The following is a 27,985-nucleotide window of genomic DNA, read 5'->3' on the forward strand; positions in this document are numbered from 1 at the left end:
TGATCTCGGTTACCTTAGTTGAATCTCAAGCAAGCTCAAGTCTTCTAAGATGACTGTGGTCCCAAGTAGAACTCAAAAGTACTTAAAGAGTTGTCGGGTAGATATTGGGTACAACCAGTCTCGTGAGAGCAGATAACCAGCTGGCAGAGGTTGTTTGTTCCATTGTCCGTCCTTGTGAGATGATTACCACGGTACAACCAAATCAGTTGTCTTATATCACCCATGTAGAACGCAAGTGTAATGTTGTCTTGTACAGCTAAAGGACCCTTTGAAGTTGTGACAATGTCTTCCCAACCTGACCAGATAACCAGCTGACAGAGGGTGGTTGTCCCATTGTCCGTCCTGTTGTCAGAAAAACTTGGCATTCTAAGGTTGTTGATCCCAAAACATCCAAGTCCCCGGGCCATTTCTTCACTTCAGTTTTACAGCGTAGGCCTTACCTCCAGCAAGAGGTAGTGCTTCTGAATAAAGATCCCCTCACGGCACAAGTTTTCACCAGTAACCCCCGGGTGAGATGCAGGACATTCACATCTCCTCAGGGTGTAAGGGGTAAATATCTGGAGTAAGCCTTGCTGTCTTCATTGGCAAACCATCACTAGCCCATAACCTGGGGGAAATCGGCCTCTCAACCGCAAGAGGCGCTCATCTTGATAGGGCAGAATAGGGCACACACGGGTCATGTCTAACATTCCACTCATTAAAGTTTTGGTGAAACAGCAAGATTTTGCACCAGAAGATACAAGGAAATTGACCAAAGACGTTGCATTTGTTTTTTGAATTTATTATGATGTTTTTGTGTACAAAAGTGCTGCAGACGTCTACAGATAAATCAATGCCCTGCCATGCTCTAACAGATTGATCGCCACATTCATATCTCATTGAGTGAACACCTTGCTATTTGTTTCCATTGGTACTTATTTCAAAGCGACTGAGGAAGGCTTTCTGGTGGGACCAAATCATGCTCATTTGGCAGAATGTTTTTAGTTCCTTGGTTACATTCAAAGATATGGAGTGACTGAGGTGTACAAGTCATTGAGGCAAGCATTCCTCATCGCTACTCATCGTCCAAATTTTGCCTTCTGACAGAACTCGTAAATAAGATAAATTTTTAAGTAAGCTTATAATTGGTTGTCGTTCAAAATATGAAGGAATCTTATCACTTCAAATAATACGATTTAAGGGTAACGTAGGCTTCTTTAGTATTCCTATATAATGTGAGACTGCTTCTTTCATCTATGAAAATAGACTCTCATAACAACTATTAAACTTGACCACTACCAACCATTTATGTTTTCAATCAAGAAATATATTTACAGAGTTAAAAAAAAGTAAAGCTTGCAAGTCAAAGCCATGAAATGTTTTTAAATGATATTAAATTCGCAAATTTTGAAGTTGGGCAAGAATAGTTTTTAGATCATAGGTGGTAAACTGTCCCAAAATTCCTGAGAAGCTAAGTCATTGATGGGTTTTGTCAGATACTTTGGGTTTTTAATTTCATATCAATATGGCTGTCAATATCCAAGATGGCCGACAATAACCAAGATGGCTGACATTAAGCTTTACCTTCCTGCTACAGGGTGTCCTGAAAAAACACTGCAGTTATTCATTTGTTGAATAATTGATACTGCTTCCAAAAATAACCAACAAGGAGTTTTCTAGACCAACAGTTGTTTGTAAACAACATCTTAGCAACATGGGTTTTTAAGAACACCCTGTATCTCTGCATAAGACACAACAACCGTTATACCTGTAAACACATGTATTAACACACTATTTTGAAATAAATCATATTAAAGAGCAACAGATTTTACACATACAGTGAATATACACAATGTACCTCTCTAATCCTTCACCTGGTAGGTAAAATGAAATATTGGTCATTTTATCAACGAAGGAAGATTAGAAGCTCCACTTTTTGGATGCTGAAAACTTGAAAATGACACATTCTACCCTGATACTAATTTCCTATGTTAAAAACCTTTTCCATTAAAAATCAACAACAGGTTGTTTGGTACCGAACAGCCCTCAGTGCTGTGGGGGCAGCACTGCATGGAAGGTTGCTTCCTGGTTTAAATCTCAAACATGGCTGCTTTCTAATTCTAATTCAAAGTTACAAATATAGAAAGAATGTCTAAGGACGACAAGTTTCGAAGATAACAAAGATGACAAGACCCAGCAGAGTTAGACAACAAGAAATAACTGGCATTTTCAAAAATATTGAATTTTGGACAAATTTCGAAATTTGACAGTGGATCTTCTAACAGACACCTGAGCAGTCCACTGAATAAGGACGGACAGGGTTTGGAGTGACCTCGTACCCAGAGTAATACCACCACATACCTTTATAGAATGTATACAGTACACTAGGTAGCCTGGGGTGAGGTATGTCTATAATAATGTAGGAGTAAGTAATCAGAGGTGGACATCAATAGATGATTATATAGTTTTCAAGGGTAGGAAAATAACCTGTGTATATATCGTAATAATAATTTGCTACCAAAAACCTATTTTCATAACATCAATTTATAATTTCTTTGAGATGACAAGACTAAAATTCAACGCGCACAATGGATACAACATGATGATATAGCTCAACAAACATTTTTTAACACCGGACCCAGGATTAATATCCATACATCAAAATAAAGTCCATTTCAGATCAGTTTGTCGGAATTACCACTGTACAGTTTCCTATACAAATGTTTGCATAGTTTGATCTAATTTAGAAACGGACTGCTCCTGTTCAACCTATCCGTCGTCAATGATGTACGCCGGGAACAACACAATATACTACCATGAATGATGCAAAGTAGGGCGTTACATCATTGTAGTCGAGGATGCTGTAGTCAACCAAATGACGTCAAGACGCAGTTAAGTTCACCAAAATGTGACTTCTATCTAAAATGGTAGGTGGGGTGAATCCCAACAAACTCCGTTGAAATCGACTTTTCATCAACAGTTTCATATTATAATTTCAGTATTTCCTCTTTACAAATGCAACCTTTATGAAGCAGGTTAATCTCACAGTGCTTGTCTAGCCGTAACATACAGGGTGTCTCATAAAAAAGGTAATCCAGCGAAATGGGTTAGTATTTTTTAACCATTCAATATACAGCTTTAGACATTGCAGCACAGTAAAGTAGAAGCTATGAGCTTTGTGTTGATGCCATTGTGACATCCATGCAGTCACGCATGACTCAACACCATTAAATGTCTTGAAAATAACAGGCAGAAATGAACTTGTTCCACCGTTGGGTAATTCTATGCAGTTGTTGTTACATATGGTTCATTGATTTAAGAGTGTTATGTCATAACTGGGAGGGGTAAGGTGCGTATGGTGGGCAAAGAATGGTCCTCCAGCATTTAGCCATTTAGCTGGGATTACTTTTTGTATCAGACACCCTATATATCTGATAATATTATGATTGATCTGTCATTCAAGTTGCAGTAGGTCGGACAAAAACTTCAGACAAGACATTTGACGAATTACAAAACCTAGCAATAAGTGTTCACATTTGATAGCATTTTGCTTCAAGTTGACCAACATGCTGAAGAGTAGCACATGTGCTCCTTTCACAGAAACAATCCTGGATTAGGCTAGGGAATGAGTGCAAAGAGCTTTGTGACAGTTCAGTAAACTTGGCCAACTTAGGGCAAAATGAAAAGTCGTCATTTTAGACATGATGGATGGATACTGAAATGTGTAAGATTAACCCACTATGGCAAAGGATCAATTCATTTGTCCAAACACGAGTAAAACCAAAAAAATTCTTCAAAATATGTCAAAAACTTTTTAATAGATAATGCCAGACAGAGCGAATGCTGCTGTTTCCCGCATAGCTTGAGCGGGTACAAATGAACGTTCAAATTCAAATATTGTATCTAACGTCTTTTGTTATAATCAAAAATATCTTCCCATTATCTCTAATCTTTGGAAACATATCTTTTATAATTCGAATATCTAATTAGCAGCAATTTACCAGTTATGCTCTCCTAGGCAGCTGGTCTGTGATTGGTCGATCTAATCCTCATCGATGTTGCGGCAGAGGCAGATGGAGAAGATCATAGCCAGAAGCTGGAATCAAAGATAGAAATGTGATAATGAGATATTTCAACATGATCTGAGACGAACTTCTGTAAAAGTATTTTACTTCACAAAAAAAACACTTACGTTCATAAAAGCTACAATTTAAAAAAAACAACTTTCAAGTGATTCGTTCACTGACTCATTTGAACGGCGTCTGCTTTGAAGATGGTGCTGATATCTTTCAGCAAAAAACACTGGACTAGTAACAGGTGCTGCCACCTAGTGTAGTCAAAACAAGGCAGTGGTTTCCACATAATGCGCCATTATTTCTCTTTGACAAACCGCTCAAACTGATAACTATAGATAAAGCACTACTGTGTAAATGCCACACCCAACCGCATGCCTGAATCAGTGGTTTTGTATCAGTGTACGGCATGCCTGAATCAGTGGTTTTGTATCAGTGTGGGGAGATTTTAAAACTGATGACATGATATAAAAACATTGTCCTTATCATGAGTTGTCATAACAAACAAATGAATTTATTCATTGCTGACAGTTGTGAATGACAATATTTACAATGACACCATTTTTTTTGCTACAGTCTTAGTTACCATGGTTACCATTGCATCCCACATACCCAACAGTAAGGCAGAATCCATTCGTTAAAAAATTTGGAATTCAACCCCAATTTGAAAATATCTAGTTGTATAGATACCAAATCAATATTAATTTCAAGAGTGCCGATGTAAAGAAAGATGTTCAAATACTATGAATACCAAGTTTCAGAGAATTTGCCTGCATAATCACTTCACTGCAGCATTGTACTGTCATGAACAGTGTACACCTTCAACCAAAGTTCAGACAAACTTCCTGGGAAATTAGACCTCATCACAGACATTTAGAACAGTGACTGATAGTGAGAGACAAGCACAAATAGCTTTGTTTATTGTTAGTGTGGGTAGCTACATGCAAACAGTGAGGAATCAATTGGCAAAAACAAATGTCATTATTTTCTAGAGATCAATCAATCATTATAGTTCATGAGGTTTTGTATTTGGTTTGCACAGTTAAAAAGCCCAAATGACAAACAGAACAAGAGAAAAGTATCATTAGGAATCAAACTACGAGACAGAATTGAAGAATCCATGTGCAGAGCGACTTGTGCAGAGGTGGTAGTGATCGGCGGTAAAAACTCAAATGCGCCCTGAAAACGAGGTTGTTAAGCAAGCAGGAATATATTTCATGAGCTGTTCCATAACCTCAAGTGAGCCTATACCATGTCACCTGTTGTGTTTGAATGTCTTGTGCTTAAACATGCACAGGCGGAATCTTCTTATTTGGACCATTCTCAATCTCTTTCTTGTAGGAGAGCCCCTACCACTGGATGCTCTGCTTATAGGAGAGCCCCTACCACTGGATGCTCTGCTTATAGGAGAGCCCCTACCACTGGATGCTCTGCTTATAGGAGAGCCCCTACCACTGGATGCTCTGCTTATAAACTAGGAGGCAAGAGGTCTTGCAAACTGATGTGGTCATTTCAACAAGGTCTCACTGAACCAACCAAAAAATATGTACTTCAAGATGGAATCACTCGTGTGTTGATGTGGTGTGGTCCGTCTTCATTCAACTGCTGATTCTTGTCTCCATGGATACAGGATGCATCGCCCGCCAATGATCCCAGGATATTAATGATGTTGACAGCAATATTGGCAGAGTGATCAACTGATGATGATCACTCAGCTGGTTTTACGGGCAGCATGTTTTTGTTTACATTGTGGTCACGTCTGCTCAAAATATGTGAGCAGTGGTGAAATGCTTGAAAAGGATCAGGCACAAGATAAGTGGGAGTGGTTCCCAGCAACATCTGACGTCTGCATAGGCCATGTAACCTTGCATCTTTCCATCCATTTCAGCCATGTTGGCCAATGAGCTATCAATCTGCCAGGACGTTCTTGAATCTTAAAGTACCTCAAGCATTGAGACTCTTGGCATGAAATACTGACATCCCACATCAAGGCACTTTGCTCAAATGATAGTCACTCGACTAGTTTCAAGAGGATATATTTTTTGAAACAGCCCTGGGTAATAATAACCCCATGTGGGTAGCGTTATATGACATCATAACATGACATGATCAGGTCGAGGTCCCTGCCAACTTTTATGCAGACATTTGGGGCTGGCAGTAGTAGGATCATGCCAGTAACAAAAGGTCTTGAATACATTTGAGTGGTCTTGGATGGTCTTGAGTATGACCGGCCAAAAAACTGTTAGAATGTCCATAACAAGCTGTGTTAACAGTGTGTTTGTGGGTATGACTGATAATCATGTGCCAATGACCGCTTGGTCTAGCATAGGAAGGTCATGCATCAAATAGCACCTACCAAGCCTATAATAGAAACACCTATTAGTGGAGAATTGGATGATCCTTTAAGAGGACAAAAAGATCAGAGGGCCTCAACTAACAAAAGCAAACCTCCATTGTATTCAAAGATGTCCAAAAATACCTCACAGAAAACCCACACAACCATAACATGCAAAGTGACTGTATAGCTTTGAGGTTTTTTTAAGCGCTATATATTTTCTGTCAATAGTTTGTTTTGGTAACACAGACAATTAAAGCAAGCATGGCAAAAGCTGGAATACACTGCTTGGTGTAACAGTGTTATAACTGGTCACATGCTGAACACTTGTAGTGTTTTGCACTGGAAAGCAGTGTTCACTTCTTGACACTGAATCAAAGTCAGACCAGCTCATGCCTCAAAACCAATGCTGGAACAGACGAATTTTTCTTATTCAACTGCCGAGGTTTGAACCTATATATATTATTTGATATTCCAAAATGTTAATGCAAAACTTGGTCAAATTCGAGTAGTACTATTAGGAACCTCCATGAAGTAGCTTGAGTTAGTAGCATGTGTAGGTGAACAGATGTTGGAGAGTGAGTCAAACCTGTCAAATTCAGACAATGGGGACGAGGTTGAAGAATCTAGGTCAATTTCATCGAATGCAACATTGTCCCCAATGTTTTGTTCATGTGTGGTGTTAGCGTGGATAGCGCAAGTTACATTGACATTAGGCCAAGAATCAGCTACACGTCACAGGGTGATACAAAAAACAACATTCTCTGAGCTTTAGCTATTGTTTAGGGTCATAAAGATAAACTTTCAAAAAAGGTCACAAAAATGACCTGGCCCCTTTCATATGATGGCCTTGAGATGTCAAATATGAGGGCAAACTTTCAAGAGACTGTATTTCAAGTGTTCCGATGACTACAAAAGTGGTTGGGTAACGTTGTGGCCACACAAAGGTTTTGTGCAACAACAAGTTTACACAACCATTTTTGGAAATGAAATACCTTGAACTGTATAACTCACGAAAACCAATTTCTGTTTTTTAAACTTCGACACATTGTAAAAGACATTTCCCATAGATCACATGGCACCAAGCAAGCATGTGTTTCAGCTCATCAGCAAACTTGGCAGCAGTCCAAGAACCAAACAGCTCAACAAGCCAAATGACTAATCAGCAGCTAATTCCCCCAAATGCGTGTTGACCAGACCGCTCAGAGAACACCGTTTCCCGTCTCAACCATATGAGAAAGGCAAACACCTTTTATTCATGGTATTTGGTCTTTATCGACCGACACAGACAGCACGAGAGAATCATGGCCACCATCTAGAAATGGAAAGGAAATGAAAAGTGGTATTTAAGTATTATGAACAACATGGGGGGGGGGGGCACCCACTCAACTGAAATCTAGGTTTCAATTTCGAATTGCATATTTGGTAATTGGGTATAAGGTCTTTGAATTAAAGTAAAGAGGCCTCTCTTTTGAGGTGATGAAAATTAACCCTCTGTGAAGTAGTACAGCCAACCAGAGGATGAGGTCTGATTGTTAGAATAGCTCATAACATCATGTTGACATGTTGTTTCATGTCCATCAATACACATGTAACAACATGTCAGCAGGATGTTATGTACTGTAAGTCACAGCAAATCCACTAGTAGGGGGGGGGGGATTTGAATTAAATCCAATAGTTTAAAATGCAGAAAAAGGTCCAACATATCCATCGCATTATTTTAAAGATTAGACCAATGCTATTAACTTGAAACCAAATCCATCACCAGTTCAGAAAGGGTTAAATGATTTGAAGAGATGGTGTCAGAACACTTCATATCAGATCCTCCTACTCGCCAATGCAATTGATTGAAATATTCCGTCAGTTTCGTGCTTACCACACCCCAAATCACACCACACCCCAAACCACCAGAAAACAGTTTTTATGACAGTTTTTTATGAAGCTTCAGCAAGTGTCCACCCTACTGGATCGTTATTTTCAAAATTACTGAAATTTCATTCCTTTCAGAAATTTTCACAAATCACAAAAACAAAATGGCACAAACATTTTTCAGTTGACAGTCGATGCGTCCACAAAATGATGAGATTGATAGACGCTAAACCAGACCAAAGATGAATTGAAATGTGGAGTAGGAGGAGACTGACTGCTCTTCAAAGAGGAAAAGGCAATCGGTTACATATTCATTAGGAAGTTGGTTATGAATATTCATAAGGTCACATGACCCATTAATAACCTGTTTGGGGATTTAATGTTGCTGATACTGAGATTTGTCTGGTCCTCCCACAGCTCGGCAAAGTATGCAGGAGAAAAGCATCGCAAGAAACTAAAAACAAAATTTGGATAAATTCAGTACAAATAACAAACAAATGTTCAAGATGGGAAAATGAATAAAGAACAAAATAAATCATTAACTGAACACTGCAGACGCTATTTTTCAACTATTTCACTGGGATGGATTGTATTTTTGGCAGACGCACATTTTTTGGTCTGATGATGTCATGAAGCAATGCATGCAGATGGTGGACAAAATGCTTTGCTCGATTCCATCAGAGCGTTTAACGTTAATAACACGCACAAGAATGCTCTGGAGCTTTGAAAATTATCAAATTTGCCTGGAATTTGGGCAACACCCCCACATGAAACCGGTCCTTTCACACCGTTATTTCGATATCGTAAATATTTCACATTTAGGGCACCTTGAACAAAGAAGACAAATATTTTACGAGGCTATATTCAAACTATAAGGTTTACGGTCGATAGAGCATGCAGAATCATGCTGTCTTGTAAAAATACAGCCCAGGCCATTCTAATATCAAACTGACAACTCCTCAGCTTACAATAACAGGATTCAAACTGATAATAGATCACTCCAGGGAAAAAGAATTTGTATGACGCCGTCATGTCTGAAGAGCACAGCATGGAGCTGACACCATTCTGACTCCAGTCTGACAAGTCACTGGAGAATACTATAACCTGTCTAGCGCTGACTGTCACTAGGGTAGCGCTGACTGTCACTAGGGTAGCGCTGACTGTCACTAGGGTAGCGCCGACTGTCACTAGGGTAGCATTGACTGTCACTAGGGTAGCGCTGACTGTCACTAGGGTAGCGCTGACTGTCACTAGGGTAGCGCTGACTGTCACTAGGGTAGCGCTGACTGTCACTAGGGTAGCGCTGACTGTCACTAGGGTGATGTGACATCTATTTTGTCCGAGTTTCATCATTTTGATGCAAACCCTCGTGAAAATCAGCGCCTCTTATTGTGATGCCAATACCCTACTCTAAACACATGTCATCTGGAGCTCATTTTTGACCAAAATGTCAGTTGGAACCCTGTCATCCTAAGGTGGTGCCATGGATATCATAGCAACAAAAACAAAATCCAATCATTCCAAAATGCACAAGATCCAAACAACAAGATGAAAAAAATATATAAAATAGAACTGGAATTTGCAATCAGGAACTTGCAGCCGATCGAATACCTCGAGGACGATGCAAGCATTTGGACTTCTTGCTAGCTCTGGGACCGTTGAACGACACAGTCGTCATATTTCATTCAGCTTGCTTCTGACATGCAGGATATCCTACCCTTCATTGTTTTAATATGACGTTTTTGACACACAAAGATCAACTGCTGAGAAAAAGTTCAAATGCACACGTAGCCTCAATATGGATGAGAGCTGCACATTCATCACCAAGGTCAATTTTAAAATGAATATCGCATTGTGACAACTTACCATGACGACCAGGATGGCGATGGCGATGGCACCCAGGATGATGGCATTTGACATGACATTACTGTACGTGACGTCATAGCAACCCTGAAGGAAAACATTAGGGGGTCAGTAAGCGGTTCGAGTACAAGTTCAGCAGCATAGGTCATACGTAGGTCAACATTAAAAAGATCACTCCTTGATCTTTGTCCTTGAGTAAGACACTTTACCCTACTTCCTTTTCTGCCAGTTTGTTAAACTCGGCATGCGGTTAAGCTTCCACCAAAATGTACAAACCTTTTCAGAGGACTCATGTGCACTTATTGGTCAACAGATTGATCTCTTCACCCAAGCCATTGGCAGGCTGAATATGTCTCTACTTACGCTGCCATACATGTCTGGGTTCTCCTTCAAGCCCGCTGTTCCAGGTGGGGAGACTGGTGGCGAGTTGGCTACCGGAGTTGTCCCCTGGCACTTGGCTTGATCAGTGAAGACGTTCTTCTCCTTCTTACAGCATGAAGCTGGTACCATCACACGACTCGCGTTGTTTGCTGAAACATGCAGCGAGAGATATTTATCAAATACGCCAGATTTAAAGACGCAAATGTTCAGGCATTTTATTTTCCAACAATACCTTTGATTGGCAAGAAAAGACAGAAAAGTATTTTTATTGTTTGGGAGCTAATTTCGAATTGCGTGATTAAGCAAAAGTGGTCAACAGAAATTGTGTCGAAATGTTTGTAAATCTCCAAAATAAACACCAACCGTCTGTAAGCTGAACTCTTCCCAGGTTAACTGAGTAAACTTAAACACCAACCCTCAGTAAGCTGAACTCTTCCCAGGTTAACTGAGTAAACTTAAACACCAACCCTCTGTAAGCTGAACTCTTCCCAGGTTAACTGAGTAAACTTAAACACCAACCCTCAGTAAGCTGAACTCTTCCCAGGTTAACTGAGTAAACTTAAACACCAACCCTCTGTAAGCTGAACTCTTCCCAGGTTAACCGAGTAAACTTAAACACCAACCCTCAGTAAGCTGAACTCTTCCCAGGTTAACTGAGTAAACTTAAACACCAACCCTCAGTAAGCTGAACTCTTCCCAGGTTAACTGAGTAAACTTAAACACCAACCCTCTGTAAGCTGAACTCTTCCCAGGTTAACTGAGTAAACTTAAACACCAACCGTCTGTAAGCTGAACTCTTCCCAGGTTAACTGAGTAAACTTAAACACCAACCCTCTGTAAGCTGAACTCTTCCCAGGTTAACTGAGTAAACTTAAACACCAACCCTCAGTAAGCTGAACTCTTCCCAGGTTAACTGAGTAAACTTAAACACCAACCCTCAGTAAGCTGAACTCTTCCCAGGTTAACTGAGTAAACTTAAACACCAACCCTCTGTAAGCTGAACTCTTCCCAGGTTAACCGAGTAAACTTAAACACCAACCCTCAGTAAGCTGAACTCTTCCCAGGTTAACCGAGTAAACTTAAACACCAACCCTCAGTAAGCTGAACTCTTCCCAGGTTAACTGAGTAAACTAAACGGAGAAAACCGCACTGTGACTTACGTTGTCCCGCGTACCATGAGCTGTTCTGGTACAAGTACCATGAGGTCATTGATGTGAAGTTCCCACTCACACCACAGCATTTGAACTGAAAGAGGAAGCGAGATAATCTATATTGTTCAGGGTTCCACCACGAGGGGCGCCTCAGCATGGTCAGGGGACAATTCGCACCCAGACAATTCAGAATGGCGCTCAGTCTAAAAGTGCACGGACATGCTTCAAAAGGAAATACATTGGCCACTCCCCCAGAAAGGCAGGGCAACAGTGCCACCCCCCCCCCCCCCTATATCTCTTCAGCTCAAGCTAGGATCTGTGGTCACCACCAACCCTTACATCTAGTCCACACAAAGTTCTCATTACCCAGCGCACTTGTTCCTTTAACTTAACTACATTTTAACCCAAGTCAATGTGCATCTGTAGTTTGTTAAAGGATCAAACACAACATGTCAGAAAGTCACAAAAACGGCAAGCTTGGTGCATCATGAAGTACCAACAGCGATGTTGCAATATAATAGATTCAAGTATTCCATAACAGCCCTTGACATTCAAGTCATACAGATCATGACTTACAAGTTCCTGTGCCGAGTCCCATGCCTGAGTAATAGCTGTGTCGTCAGTTTTTCCGTATTTGTCTGCAAGAGATGACTCCATCTCAGACTTGAGGACGCTGGTCACTGTGTCCCTGAAGACGAAGGCGAGGATGGCTCCGACCAATAGGATGATGAAGATCAGTAACATCAAGGCAAAGAACTGGAAACAACAACAAGAATATTAGTCACTTGTTTCAATCATAGGTGGCACACATAACACAGCTCGTGCTATTCACGGGTTTGGGGCTAGGACCAAGAACATGCTAACTACTTGACCTCATGCATCGTTTGGGGCTAGGACCAAGAACATGCTAACTACTTGACCTCATGCATCGTTTGGGGCTAGGACCAAGAACATGCTAACTACTTGACCTCATGCATCGTTTGGGGCTAGGACCAAGAACATGCTAACTACTTGACCTCATGCATCGTTTGGGGCTAGGACCAAGAACATGCTAACTACTTGACCTCATGCATCGTTTGGGGCTAGGACCAAGAACATGCTAACTACTTGACCTCATGCATCGTTTGGGGCTAGGACCAAGAACATGCTAACTACTTGACCTCATGCATCGTTTGGGGCTAGGACCAAGAACATGCTAACTACTTGACCTCATGCATCGTTTGGGGGTCCAATTGAAGGTTACATTCACAACTTAACAAGATATTTACCGTTCCCAGCATGCACTTGCTCTCCTTAATGGCGCCACAGCAGCCGAGGAATCCGATGATCAGGATGATGGCGCCACACACGATTAAAATATATGCGGCCGACGAGTAGAGGGTACTTCCAAGGAATGCGGTTAATATGGCAGTCGCGCCAGTCGTGTCCACGGCAACCCAAATTCCAACGCCCAAAAGTGCAGCTCCCCCAATCTGAAAAAGAAATGAGTGAAATGTTAGGAGAGCAATAAAACAAATAATGACAAGAGCAACGCCCGCCGGATATATCTCCCCTCCCAACGGTTGAAAAGAATATTGGCCATTTTTTGGCAGATTTGCGATGTTCTCATGACAAACCTATCACACATTTTAAATTTACGTGCAGGAAATTTGATATACCAAATTACAATATACAAATTGTGATACAGAAATGAGTTCAAAGTTAAGAATTTCTAACTTGATATGGATTGGAACTGTTTTGACAACGTTAAACGTTTTTATCATAAAAGTGAACTGTTTGCCCAAATGTTCTGAAATCTTGCCGATATGTGGCGGTATGACTCATAATCAGAATGATCAGCTCCAAGTTGTTGGATGTTACACATCTCCCTTGACAACGAACCTCTTCCATTGTAGGAACAGTTTGTGAAAAGAATTTCTTTATACTTACAAAGATGAGGAAGTTGAACAAGAACATAGCATATTTGATAAACTTCGCACAACCCTCGACGCCCATTTTGGATTTTTCTCTCTTCTATTTACTCAAATCTAAAAGGAGAAAGACAAGAATGGTTTTAGAACAATAATGCAAGAAGCACTTTAGTCCTTGGACAAAACACCTCACCAATCAGATACATGTAACGGTTCTTGATTTTTTTCATTCGAGCAGCTCACATCATATACATTCTGCCAAACGCAATGAGCTTGCTTGTTATAGCGCTGGAAGTGAAAGGCATAGAAAGCTAAAAACATTTCCAACTTGATTTAATGTTGGCGGAAAACAGGTGATTTCAACATACCAACAGCTGGCACTATTAGCACATAATTATTCACCATGGTCTCGAGTCTCAATGTTCAGGGGCCGCATAGTGGCTGAGGTATTATTAACCTGAATGTATCCTGCAATGCAACTTGTTTGCATGATAGGCAATAGTCATGCAACATGTGGCTTTATCTCCATTGAAACACCTATTCCCAAGTTGAAAGGAAATTTCTGCAGTTCAAACACAAATAAACGAAGTAAAATGCAGCATGGATATATTTATTCTTGGTATACAAAGTCTCATGCATGACGTCATGGGTAGAAACGTTCATCACCTTCTCCAATACAATGATTTCAGAACCTACTTTTCATCTCAAAACAACCAACTCTTTTCTGCCCTTGGCCACAACCAATAAGACCCTGGAATGCTGGGGCTTGGTGAAGCAATGATGGCCGCATTAGAGTGAATACCATCTAAATGTTCCCCTCACAAGTACTACATTTCCCTCCAACAGTAATGAATGTCCCAGATTGTAATGACCAAGAATGGGTTATCTCACTCTCAGGCCGTGTGTCCATTCCCGGACTTTCTAATATGGGCTAAAACTAACAGGTATCGACTGAATATCAATAAACCTGTCGTGTATTTGCTCGAGGTGACATTCCGTTGCACAATCTGAATAATATATGAAGGAACCGACTAATAATAAGACAGGTGGTTGACCTCCCGCCCTCTGGTGATTGTTTTACTGGCCTGCACTATTTGTGGACTTATTACCATAGGTCTACACCAGACGCCCCATCTAGGCACATGTATTGATCAAGGAACATTAATCACTTGGGTGTATTCATTTAACACTAACATGACTTACAAAAGCTGAATAACATTTAGCAGCTTTAATTTCTTGACTATATAAACCTAAACCTTCAGTCACCGATCTCACTCGGTCAGTCACCGATCTCACTCGGTCAGTCACCGATCTCACTCGGTCAGTCACCGATCTCACTCGGTCAGTCACCGATCTCACTCGGTCAGTCACCGATCTCACTCGGTCAGTCACCGATCTCACTCGGTCAGTCACCGATCTCACTCGGTCAGTCACCGATCTCACTCGGTCAGTCACCGATCTCACTCGGTCAGTCACCGATCTCACTCGGTCAACTTTCACATCATTGTAGATATGCCAAAGGAACAGCGCAGTGATGTTAGAGACATGACAGATACAACATGTACAAGGTCTCACGGAGAACTCAGCTCCCTGCCAAATATAGGAGTCGGCATGACAGACCAGAGCAACTTCACGCTTTCAGGTAACGATGTTACATTACGTTAATGATGATGCATACAATGACTGCATGGAAGTGGAGCTGGTTAATGATTTTCCAGACGAGCCATGCATTTGGTGCGTGACCAGCACTCATGATTTGCACACCCTAAATGGGTTATCTCCACACAGAAGTCTCCCATTACTTTGAAATGAATGTCTCCCTTCTAATTCTTGAGAGAGACATAAAGTCTCCATATTCATGAAAAAGTCTCCTGTTTTTTTAAGGTAGGCGATTCAACTTCTCCCTCTCAGCAAATCCTGGGACAGTCCCTACAGAATGTTTCTCCCCCTAGGGTTGGTTATAGGTACCACCATGATTTTGGCTACTAGTTCAATGCCCATTTAAAACCTGGGAGGCTGAACTCTGAAAAACAAACACCCGACTCCCACCCTTGAAAGTGCCATTATCCGTGTTTTGAAAGAGATTTAATTGCTTTTGGATTTCAAGTTCTAGCCAAAATGGTGGTACCTATAACCAACCCTTAAATCACTACCAGACATGCCAGATGTATTTATGACATTGAATGTACATGTATGAGGAGAAGAGTCTCACCAATAACACAGGAGCGTATTCCACAGGTCGGCAACTAACACACTGGCACAGGTGGGAGTGGAAACCAGGCCGGCTCACACGTAACAAACATTACCATTTCAAGTATTACTAATTTAGCACAACTTTGACAGCATATGTCTGAAGTAAATGCCCACTTAGTTTTTGGAAACTGCTCAGTAGTGTGTGACTGAGAAAACGAAGTGAGGCCATGTGGTCTGCCACACTTTTCATCAGACATCCATACAAGCTTGAAGATTTCTACAAGTTCTTGAATGGTACCAAACATGAGAAATGCTGTCCCAAATAAAAGACTTTAACCTTGTTTCAACCCTCATGTTTGGCAGCAGTTATTGGTACCATTGTGTTAGTAAGGCTGCCCTCTATCGACTGAAATCAAAAGCACTGCCATATGTGGTAATAAAGACCTGAAAGTACATACATGTAGGTTTTCTTTGGTCACAGACTGCCTATTACAGTTCCATCACGTCTATTCCATGATTACACCATCCTCACAACAAGTGGGATTGGTCTAATTTGGTGAAAAAAACAGCACAGCCAGGTACTGACCTACATGTAATTCAGCATTCTGAATATACATGTTCAGGATTCCAATATGCTGATCAATCACATTTCCATAATGTTCATCCAAAGACTTGCACCAAACGGACCCATTTACACCAAACACAAACAAAAAATATTGTTTTCTGTAAAAACATTTTACTGCAGCTGAAGGCTATCTCAACAAATTATGCAAAATGTATGGATTATGCAAAATGTATGGATTTTGAAAAGCTGCATCTAAAACAAACATCTGTGTGGAATGGTAAAGGATGTGTATGTACACCAATAGAGCCATAGCCATCGTGAAATAGGTATCTGAAGTGGTGAAACAAGTGTGTAGACTGTAAAGCATTAGAAATCACTTGTACCTCCTTCACATCATGACGTTGTTGCTATGTTAGCCGACCAGGTAATGAGTGTGATCCATCAAGACGCAATTAAAACCACAGTACATCTCTCAGTGCACAACCAACGCACCATCCTTCCAAGCAAAGCTGACATTGACTTATAGGGTTTGTGTAGCGCTAATGGCTTTCCTGGTTGCTATGGTGACATCATTGTCGACCACGTCCTAGGTGTGCAGATCACCTCACACTATCAAAAGTGACAGTTCATGATACAACTTGTGTAACTCTTTTGGGGTGATACTGACATGTATAGCCGCAGGTGCTGAGCAGCCAAGGCTTGATATGCTCCGCTGCACATCGAGACCATGTGCAACCTCCAAAAAAGGCCCAGAATTCTAGCCCTAAGCCTACTGCTCAGCTCCTACAATAAAAGGGCTTCAGCAAACAAGCAATTTTACAAATTGCAACCTGACTGTGTTGATAAAGAGAAGGAATAAAAGTTATCACGAAATAACAAGTCTTTCTTCATTTGTTCAAAAAGACGGCACAATATTCTAAGTTTCAACATTCTTTGTAAGTGTCTACAACATACCCTCTTCAGACAAACCCAAAAGTACTTTTTATAAATGAATCCAGAACGTTTTGAAAAGGTATTTACATGAGAAAGGGAATTCATTCACTCTTTGGTTAGTGTGAAGTTTTTCTGTTTCTCAATAGGATGTGAAATGTTTGCTCAAGATGATAACCACAGGATTTCCACTCATGCAATGCTTTTCAGTTTGTCAATGGTTTGTAGTTCATTGATTAACTGTCAGATATGAAGCTGGGTTCTCAAACAAATCAAACTTTCAACAAGGCTTATTCAGACACACCCCTGGATGTAGTGGACTGTCTTGACAGCAAGCATCCACTGATGGCCTCTCGGTATTCACCGGAATGGAAGCGACGGTCTGCAAGCCGTCATCCAAGGTTGCTTCCACATGGCATGGGAGGAGCATGTGACTGACCCAGGGGTCTCCCCGACTGGGGCCGCACAGGTTCCCATCTTTCAGCTTCCCAAAGCCAATGCATGCCCCCTCTCCCATGACGATCTAAAATAAAAATGTCAACACCATACATCAAATAAACCAAGTATCACTCGAAAAAGCCAAGATTTGTCACACATCGATGGTATTCAGGCTGATCAAATATACCCACAAATGTCATGTTTTTCATTTATCATCTAGTTAGTTTGACCTGGACCTGGCCGGGATAACTATCAATGATCATGCCCACCCATTCACGAAACTAGAGCAGAATGATTTCTGAAAAGAGATGATTTCATAGGGAAATATTGCCACCGCTTCGGAGCCAACAAGAGAGGAGAGATCACAATATGTTTTTTGCATCCATGTTCTATTCTATTGAATTGCAAATTCACCATTATAAGTACATGAAGTAACCATGGTTATGAGGTAGGAGTTGAGGTATTGGTGATGAATAGCTAATGAGACAATTTTGAAAATAGCACACGATGCAGCTCAACAAGAAAACAGTATGCCAAAGGCATTGTAAAGCAATGAAAGAGATACTATTTTTAGTACGAGTATTGGGTGTATTGTAGTTATTGAAAGGATATCTAAAAACCAGACGCGTCCACGGACTAGATAGAGGATACTAGTACCGCGTGTGAAACATGCTCTGAACTGAAAATGTGGGTGTGGGCGTTTAGCCCATCAAAGAGAACATGCCCACCCTTCTTATATGTTCCTTCCTCAAAAAACCTAATTTTTTTTACATCACATTTCAAAGTACATTTGTAGGCCTCAATCAAGGTTTTATTTTCATATAAAATAAACATTAACAACATGAACATACCACAGGCCTAGACTTTCCGCCTACATTCCACATTTCAAAGGGATTCAATAATCTGACATAACAGTTTCACAACACTATGATTCACCCAGGTGTATATCTTTAGCCAAATACTAAAAGCCCAGCTAAATATGTCATGTGTGAACACAAGCATTGCAATACCGGGCGCTAATACATGTACTAAACAAGTGCCAAATAAAAGATATCTCCACCATACCAAATAGCTTGCAAATACAACTCATTTAAAGGAAGCCAAACTCCAAGATCAAAAATAATGACTTGAACACATCAATCACCCCAAATTGCACTCACACCCTTTAAATATTCTTTCCCAACTCAAATTGCAAAATGGGAAAAACTGAAACCGTTCAACTCACCACACCTTCTAGTGCTATGCAAACTGTACAGTCCCACGCCTAATAAATTCCCACCAACTCTACCATCTACACAACCATCTACACAACCATCTACACAACCATCTACACAACCATCTACACAACCCCTGTTGATCTTACCAAACTTGAACTATTCAACCAGGCAATCTCTCCTCAATGAATGTGCTAAAATTATTCTGGAGGCCGTTAGTCGTCTGTTGTATTATAATTTCTATCATCCAACAAGTGATTCTCCCGCAACACTTGAATTAGACCACAACGAGAAGAACACTATTTCAACAGAATTCATTGATCAATAAGAGCCATCTATGGGAGAGTGACATCATTAAAGTGTCCATCCTAATGACAGTGAAAATATTTCTTTGGTTGTTCGTCTGCAACCTGCAATGATAATTGCTGTTATGTGCAGCAAAAGATCGCTAGTCTGCGGGTAAAACCAGTTTACGTTGATGACAGGTTGTGACAATCACTGATTACTGACGCAGGCACCTCAGGTTACCATGACAACAGGACAAGTTTTGTCTCACATGCGATCATGTCAGTCATCATGGTCACCATTTAAATTGTTAATGTGGGGTGCTTAACTTCCTCAATCAGAATTTAAGATTTGTGGCCTTGCACGCCTGTTTATTGCTTGGTTTTACCGGCTCAGCGGCTGACCACCTTTACGAATGTGGTCTATTTTCATTATTTTTGGTTTAGGCCAACTTATCGGGCAGGCATTGATTGAGGGATAACCCCCCGCCCCATGCCGTATGGACTGCAAAGTTCACAGCCAAAAAAAGGTCATTCGACATTACATTGGTTGACTATAGTATTAGAAGCGCCATTGTTCAATGGACTTGCAGGCCTAGTTGAATGCGATCACAAACTACGTCTTTTCCAATCAGGGATTGTAAGTTTTAACCCAAACTGTAGCTACCAACTCACATGCTCATGCTAACCCCGACCCCCACCCACATGGACCACACCTACAACACAGTATAAAAAAATGTACAAGTGCATCACAATACATTGTATACCTGTAGCCTATCGTACATCATCAATGAACGAAAACTTTGCTTCAACCTCAAGGAAAAACAGCAATAAAAACCATGAAAAGAGAGATCAAATACGTTTGCGTACAGCCCAAACTTACCACAACAAACTCTATCGCCAACTTGCAGCTGAAAAAAAGTTAGTTACGACTAAAAGTGGTGTTTACTCACATAAATTGTTCCCTAAAATTTTGAACGGGTAGTCCAAAGATAAAGCACTACAAAGCACAGTGCATGCAGGGCGCGGTTTGCTTTGGTGATTGCGTAACATCACCGACCAATCAAAATTGACCTCTTATCCGGAAAACCTCATTCGCTCAACTAGTGCCATCTGGGGAATTAGTGTAGAACTATCCGTATTCGTCGTTTTGTCTCTTGTCACAACCACACTCCACAGACAGTGAAAACGAGATGTTTGATGATAATAGAGTCATCCAGCACCATCTATCAGGTCATAATCTTTCAGACAAGAGTAAGAGTTAAGATTCTCTTTTTGTCTATCAGTAATAACTGGTATCCTCTTCAGTTTTATGTTGTGTCATCTCATCTCATATGGGCATGTGTTTCCATATGTGCTATGCACCTGCCCATGTCAAATTAATTGTGATCTACCACTACCAGAGGTATTACGCCCTCAATAACCTCCGCATACTGGTTGGTGTAAGGAATTCTGAGGCGGTCTTGTGAGTCGAAAACATGAGGGTCAAGATGGCCAATGTCATGTGGACGGGGATCGTGGTAATGGAGAGAGGTGATCCATCGGCTTTTCCAACAGAAACTCCTCAATGGTGGATTAAGAACATTCTGAGCATCAAACAGATGACCTCCTGATTATAAATCTGACATTGCAACGATCCACTAGGTCCAAGAAGCTGTAACACAAAGCTGTTAACATCTCATCAGGGCCCTGGTGAGGTTTATTCAATTTTATTTCCATTACAGATAATCATTTGCACCAACGGACCAGACAATTACACTCAAATACATAATGGGTTACGTAGGGCCCTTAATTTAATTGACAGCTGTCCAACGTAAAAGGGCCTAATCCTTGCAAACCTGCGCTTTGGCTTTCAGTGGAGGAAGGACAGTCGACATACGTTTCGGGACAGTACAGCGTGAGTACCAAGATTAGCAAGCATTTACTTTCATTTGCAAGATTGGGAGTCATTTTTGAGCAAAAGATATTGGAGCCAATTCCTTACCTGATTGTTGTGGATACTTTTTTTGATATTAATATTTGTGTATCATTTATCCATGCTGGATTGTGAGTACATAACTTATAGGCGTGGCATTTGAGGACACTTCTTTCTGTTTTTGGTTCCTGGTGTCTTGACTGAACTCTCAGGCATGTCAGGAATGATCCATGGCTCTGGTCTCTGATAGCATCCACTTGTTTGAACCTCTGTCTCTGATAATGCAATATCCTGTCTTTCATTTGAATCTCCTGATTGTGGTGCTTCTCATATAAAGTAAACATGTCTCTGTGTTGTGCTATGTTGGTTCTGATGCCTTAAATTGTGATCCTGTGAAAGTTTCCCCTCCAAATCTTCTCATATTGTCAGTCTGTCGGACAAACACTTTGGCTGACTTTCTTTTTTGTTCAGTTTTTTGACAAACTAAGTAGTTTGCTGACTTGCAAAAGTAAAGAAGAACACTTCAAGAGGTTCTATAAATACCTTATCCCTGGATCAGTATAACCCTGAAGTTTTGTACATAACATTATTGCAAGTTGGTATTGAAGCTATAAAGGGCAAGTACAGGTCAAAAATGTAGAAAAATAACAAAATTGAAGAACATAATGACTAATGTAAAGATTATTTACTAACTATTGTGAACAGAAATATTCATTTTTAAGTTTTTAAGTTTCTTTGCACTTTTACTGTGTTGCAATTTTGCAATTTTTCATTGTTTGATTGTAATTTCCATCCAGCCCAAATATGTCTTATGAGGACAAAGTCACAACCAGATTGGTTGGCTAAAACCACTTCAGTAGGCCTATTCTGAGAATTGTGGATGTTAATGGGTTAATATATGACAATGGGATAATAAGGTGTGAGAAGATGGTGCATGTTTGGTGGACATGATTCTATACAACCATCCAAGGGTTTTCTTGTCTTTCTAATGGGTCATTTTCTGCCTCAGTGAGCCAGTAGGGGCTTCCTTCACTGCTTGTGTCTTTCAATCTAGGACAGTAATCTGCACGCTAGTCTTTGCATACAGCATAGAGCTATTGACTTGTACTTTTATGATAACTTTGATATTTGTCTTTGCAGATATAAAAGACTTATCTAAACAGAGCAATGGCAGTTGGTTGTTGTGCGAACTTCGTGAAGTACACACTGTTTGTGTTCAACTTGCTCATATTTGTGAGTATAATGATGTCGCTTTGTCTCTGGTTTCCTCCTACCTTGCTCGAAAAATTTATTCTTCAATTCTGTTCGATCACACAAAACTTGAAAGGTGCTTCAGGTGAACTCATGAAATTAGTCATGACCTTCACAGTCATCTTTAATTCCAGATCGGTGGAGTAGCCCTGCTTGCTGCTGGAGTCTGGGTTGCCGTTGACACTAGTGGTGCCACTGCCACCCTTGCCTCCTTCCTCGGTTCTTCATCCTACGCGACTGCCGCTTACGTCCTGATCGTGTGTGGTGCTGTCATCCTCATCCTTGGCTTCCTGGGATGCTGTGGAGCGATTAGGGAGAGTCGATGCTTGCTGGGAACTGTAAGTAGATTGCGTTTGTGTTAGGAAAACGCCATCTCTGTTTTCATGGTATCTTGGATGAAAGTGTCCATGATATGTTTTAAGTCAATGCAGTGTGATTACTATACCCTTTACAATAAAGTGATGGCTTCTTCCTGTTGTTCCAGTTCTTTGCTCTCGTCCTCCTCATCTTCCTTGTCCTCCTGGTCGGTGCCATCCTGGCCTTCGTCTTCAAGGACACCGTCACCTCATTCCTCAAAACATCCATGGAACAATCTCTCAAGGAAAAATATGGTGTCGCTGGGGAACAGGGAAGCACAGATGCATGGAATGCTGCTCAGGAAAATGCAAGTATCGCATCGCCTGCTATTTTGAGAAAATGTGAAAAAATATTTTTTGAGAAAGTAGGAATGAGTATATAAATAATCCAAAATGTCATGGTACCGGCCATCAAAACTTGATGATCAAAACCTTTCCAACAAATGGTCACGTTGGTAGGTTTTGATAATGAGACTGCTTATGACTACCACTAGGTTTGTTTTCTTGTTTCCCACTTGGACCTGTGAGCTACCCGGGAGATCAAGCACCAAGCTAAAGAAAGTATCATGCAAATATTCAACTCAATTACTTTTTTTCAGTTCCAATGTTGTGGTCTTGCTGGCGACTATAAATCAGGTGAATCCTGGTTGATGTGGAAGGACAGCACATGGGGAAAGATGCAAGGTATGTTGTTCATGATCTCCACAAATATGTCAAATAACTCAATGAATGTCAAATAACTCAGGCATCCAGTTAACCATCAATGAGGTAGTAGATTTTTGAAACATCTCTGCAGATGGCACAACGAGGTGTGTTCCTTTTCAAGACTTCCTCATGAGCCTGGAAAAGGTTCACAATGCCAGCAGCCCCTCGTGGATTTAATGAGCAACTACCTCATTGAAGTGAGTGAAAGGATCCTCCTTCTCCAAATAGGTGCCCTTCCTTTTACTCGCTCAGTTCTTGACTTGAATTGTTGAGTTTGCATGTAATAGGATGGGACCCCCCCCCCTTCCTCCTGACACCTGATTGCTAAGAATTATAACAGGGTTTTATTTCATTGAGATATTGCACCAGGAAACTGGAACCTAATTGGTCTTATTTTGTGGCCGCAGCCTGTCGAAATCCAACAGTATCATATTGATATGATTTTGCTCCATAAGTAATGGAACTAATAAGTTTTTCTTCCATTTCAGTTGCCAACAGTACAGGAGTCATGGTACCAGCCTCCTGCTGTATGAAGAGCAACACCACCACGTATACAGATGAGATGAAGTGCCAGGGGAAGACCGTTGTTGCCGGAGCGCCACCTACTGCCAACCCACCAACTGCTGACAACCCAGACATGTACACCCAGGTAAACTATATATGAATGTGAATCAAAGCAGAATAGGGGTGAGGGTGCTGGGCTTATCATCAGATGGTCATGGGTTCATCTCTCAAACTCACAAACATCTCATCTTGGTCTTCATGAGAGGACACCTAACCTTACATTACTTTCTCCTCTTAATGAGATGCAAAAACAGGCTCCTTGTACCCGTAACTAGCCTTTTATTTATGGGGGGAGGGCAAACCCCCTTTTGTCCTCCATCAGTCTGAGTGTCAACCAGAATCTCCTGGAAAAACTTGTTTCTGGTGACCCTGGAGGGATATTTGAATTTCTCTAATCTCAGATTTTCAAAACTACAGTAATCTCTTTCTGTTTTTCAGGGCTGCTACGATCGAGTTGGGGATATCATCTCAGGCAACAGTGTCCTTCTTGGTATCATCGCAATTATGATTCTAATAGTTTTGGTTAGTATGATATTTGAATATTTCCAGTATACACCCTTTGTAGGCCTATGGCAACCAGTCAGTTTGCCCTGTTCGTTAGCATTCAATATTGAGTTGAGAGCCGAGCTTTTAACTAGGGTGTAATGTTAGCTGTATAAACAATATTGGACGATTTGTAATGTAAGATAGCAGAAAGACCCAAGAGGAAGGTGGAGACTCTGGAGAACACCGACACACTCGTTGCCTTCTCTGTCACAGCCTGGGTATATCGGGAATCGAACCCGGGCACTCCGAGGTGATAAACGCTGATGTCTCCACTGACCATACCATGTGAAGCATGTCTCCACTGACCATACCATGTGAAGCATGTCTCCACTGACCATACCATGTGAAGCATGTCTCCACTGACCATACCATGTGAAGCATGTCTCCACTGACCATACCATGTGAAGCATGTCTCCACTGACCATACCATGTGAAGCATGTCTCCACTGACCATACCATGTGAAGCGTGTCTCCACTGACCATACCATGTGAAGCATGTCTCCACTGACCATACCATGTGAAGCATGTCTCCACTGACCATACCATGTGAAGCATGTCTCCACTGACCATACCATGTGAAGCGTGTCTCCACTGACCATACCATGTGAAGCGTGTCTCCACTGACCATACCATGTGAAGCGTGTCTCCACTGACCATACCATGTGAAGCATGTCTCCACTGACCATACCATGTGAAGCATGTCTCCACTGACCATACCATGTGAAGCATGTCTCCACTGACCATACCATGTGAAGCATGTCTCCACTGACCATACCATGTGAAGCGTGTCTCCACTGACCATACCATGTGAAGCATGTCTCCACTGACCATACCATGTGAAGCATGTCTCCACTGACCATACCATGTGAAGCATGTCTCCACTGACCATACCATGTGAAGCATGTCTCCACTGACCATACCATGTGAAGCGTGTCTCCACTGACCATACCATGTGAAGCATGTCTCCACTGACCATACCATGTGAAGCATGTCTCCACTGACCATACCATGTGAAGCATGTCTCCACTGACCATACCATGTGAAGCATGTCTCCACTGACCATACCATGTGAAGCATTGGCATATGATATCAAACGACTCCTCACAAGGCTATGCGGACATGGATAAATTACTGAGATGCATAATGAATAATGAATATAGAAAAAACAGGATAACAGAGCAGGTAACAGATTGTAACTGCAAGGTTGGAGGTGACCAAAACAGCTGTACAACAGTTTCGAACGACAAAGTAACATCCAGAGAGTGACATGTTCTATCATCTGACTGAATGTCTGTCATTCTGTTAATACATTATCCTACTATCTTCAGCTGATGGCCATGATTTTCTCCATGTGGCTGTGTCGCAGGGTCACATACGCCACCTATACCCAGACAAGTACAACGTAAGTATGAAGCATGCTGATGAAAACAGCGATATTAACGCCTGTGAAATCCGTACTAAGAACCCCTCTGATTTCGAACCAAACATGGAAGAAATACTTCTTGTAGTTCCCCAACAATGTGTACAAAATATTAACAAATGGACTACAATTTGAGTTTGGTCAACATAAAGAAAGCTTGTCAAAATCAGAATTGTGTCTCTTGCATAACATTACAAGACCCTTACCCACTCAAGGTGCCCTGTATGCCTATATTTATGTATGGTAAAAGGGGCCACCTCTTCTAAAACTAGTGCAGGGGTTGATCAGCCCACGTACAACTCCCTACATGAACTGTTTGGGAAGGTCTAATGCCTAATTAAACAAGAATGCCTGTTGTTGACAGTCCAAACTTGTTTAGAATTTATAACATGGTCAAATGATCTGTAAAGGGCCTATTGTTCTCAGGGCCTACTGTCTTACAAGACTTCTGGCCTGGATCACCCCTTGTTCATTGGCCAGTGCCTTATATGACTTTTGTTTTAATCTAAAACTAGAAGGCACTCCTCTCCTTTCCAAAATGCCATTCATCGATTCTCGATTCTCTTTGGGACAAATGAGTGACTGATTAACCTATTCATGTGAAATAGTTGTAGGCCCTTTACCACTTTGGCCTTGTACTCTCCTTCGAGTTAACATATTCTGGGGTGATCTGCCCTGGACTTGTGCCATGTTTGTTGAAAACCCTGGATATGCAGGTCTGAACCTAAAGTGAAATAGAAATACAAGCCAGGAAGGAAAAGATGTCTTGTGACATCTTGTGCCCTAAGATAGAACTCAGTGTCCTAATTTGAATGTTCTGGTCGAGAAAGAGGTGTTTTAATTTCCTAAACTCATGGTCAATTTCAAATATAATTTCTCCATACAAAAAGAATAAGAACATTCCTCTCTCCATTACAGAAGAAGTGCCTAAGCCCCCACTGCCCACCACTACTTGACACTGACCCAAAGGAAAACATGTATCATACTTTGAACATTTGGAAAGGAAAACAAATCAATGTCAGAACTGCAAATAACTTTTGCTCAAGTAAAAACCAGCACCTGCCTCTAAAGCATAAGATAATGGATTTGGATACTGTGTGAGATTGTGAATTGCACTTTCACTGATATGTAGCTGAATCTTGGATGGATGTCACAGTACAGAACATCTATTTTGGTATCTGTCTTCATAAGTGTGGCAGTGAACTGTGGCCAATTTGAATGATCTGCCATGATTACTGTAAGTACAGTCAGGAGCCACCATGACCTTCAAATTGAAGTGCCATTTGGTTTTTGACTGAGACAAACACATCAATGCAGGATGATTCGTCCCTGTCTTACAAACCTTAGATTTTTAGATTGTGATTGAGAAGGCAGACAGCTGATAATGGGACTAATATTGTGGTCTTTGTGCAATATGAATGTAAAATATCACGAGGCACTTTGCACATCTAACATGGTAGCAATAGACATCATTAGTTTGTTCTGGGATGACGACTTCAATACAATGTCACCTGTCTCGACCAAAGTGTATTGACATCGTGCATTAGCAGAATAAAATAGAGAGTAGCATTAGAGATTGTTAGTTTAGATGTTAGTTTTAATGCCGATGGGCACCAGCTGTCTTTTGGTCGATGAGACTGTAATGGATGTATATTTTTGCACTTTTGAAATAAATTAACGTTCTCTCGTAATTGATAGTCTTCAAGTCATTCCTACTCTTCCCAGCGTTTATTTTTATACATCAGTAATAAGGAGGAGAAACTGAGCGGGGAGTGATTTCATGCTTTAGTTCGTCTCTTGCACGCCAGAGTTAGATTCACAGCCCCTCGACTAACAGTGCGCTAAAGGAGGTCCCGACCACCTATAGTGAAACGGCTTACCGGCGTGTCTGTGACGTCATTGGCAACAAAATTCAATTCGGTCTTCATAACAACGCCGGTGGCTACCAGAGTTTCGATTCGGGGAAAGTGCCTATTGTCATTTGGCCTATACCTCCGATAGGCATTGATAACCCTATAGGAGTTACGATTCGGTCGGCCCAGG

General features: G+C 41.1%; 2 protein-coding genes across 8 annotated transcripts; one reads left to right on the plus strand and one right to left on the minus strand.

Annotated features, from left to right (window-relative positions):
* Positions 1-765: 765 nt before the first annotated feature.
* LOC135493992 (tetraspanin-18-like) lies at positions 766-20,269 on the minus strand. Of its 7 annotated transcripts, none has more exons than XM_064781714.1 (9): positions 20,139-20,269; positions 13,581-13,678; positions 12,920-13,123; positions 12,228-12,407; positions 11,661-11,745; positions 10,483-10,649; positions 10,123-10,206; positions 7,637-7,702; positions 766-4,075 (listed from the first exon to the last, which is right to left on the minus strand). In XM_064781714.1, exons 2-8 carry the CDS (start codon positions 13,644-13,646, stop codon positions 7,640-7,642), a joined length of 849 nt encoding a protein of 282 aa, XP_064637784.1. In that variant the 5' UTR covers positions 13,647-13,678; positions 20,139-20,269; the 3' UTR covers positions 766-4,075; positions 7,637-7,639. The 7 variants fall into 7 exon arrangements, with proteins under 7 accessions (XP_064637784.1, XP_064637778.1, XP_064637779.1 ...); XM_064781708.1 differs by lacking the exon at positions 7,637-7,702 and adding an exon at positions 8,621-8,710; XM_064781709.1 differs by lacking the exons at positions 7,637-7,702; positions 20,139-20,269 and adding exons at positions 8,621-8,710; positions 19,051-19,215.
* A 731-nt stretch (positions 20,270-21,000) lies between these two features.
* LOC135493994 (tetraspanin-18B-like) lies at positions 21,001-27,633 on the plus strand. The gene is made up of 9 exons (XM_064781716.1): positions 21,001-21,082; positions 22,241-22,333; positions 22,486-22,689; positions 22,836-23,015; positions 23,307-23,391; positions 23,901-24,061; positions 24,415-24,498; positions 25,851-25,924; positions 26,861-27,633. Exons 2-9 carry the CDS (start codon positions 22,268-22,270, stop codon positions 26,871-26,873), a joined length of 867 nt encoding a protein of 288 aa, XP_064637786.1. The 5' UTR covers positions 21,001-21,082; positions 22,241-22,267; the 3' UTR covers positions 26,874-27,633.
* The last annotated feature ends 352 nt before the right edge of the window (positions 27,634-27,985 follow it).

Source organism: Lineus longissimus, chromosome 9 (genome assembly GCF_910592395.1).
Source record: "Lineus longissimus chromosome 9, tnLinLong1.2, whole genome shotgun sequence".
NCBI classification, from domain to species: Eukaryota; Metazoa; Nemertea; class Pilidiophora; order Heteronemertea; family Lineidae; genus Lineus; species Lineus longissimus.

Excerpts from the sequence above, each read along its gene's own strand:
- LOC135493992 (XM_064781708.1), bottom strand. The coding sequence starts at position 13,646 with ATGGGCGTCGAGGGTTGTGCGAAGTTTATCAAATATGCTATGTTCTTG. Across the intron at positions 13,124-13,580 it reads TGTTCAACTTCCTCATCTTT|ATTGGGGGAGCTGCACTTTT; the intron begins GTAAGTATAAAG and ends TTTCTTTTTCAG. Across the intron at positions 10,207-10,482 it reads ACCCAGACATGTATGGCAGC|GGTTGCTATGACGTCACGTA; the intron begins GTAAGTAGAGAC and ends GTTTTCCTTCAG.
- LOC135493994 (XM_064781716.1), top strand. The coding sequence starts at position 22,268 with ATGGCAGTTGGTTGTTGTGCGAACTTCGTGAAGTACACACTGTTTGTG. Across the intron at positions 22,334-22,485 it reads TGTTCAACTTGCTCATATTT|ATCGGTGGAGTAGCCCTGCT; the intron begins GTGAGTATAATG and ends CTTTAATTCCAG. Across the intron at positions 23,016-23,306 it reads GGAATGCTGCTCAGGAAAAT|TTCCAATGTTGTGGTCTTGC; the intron begins GCAAGTATCGCA and ends ACTTTTTTTCAG.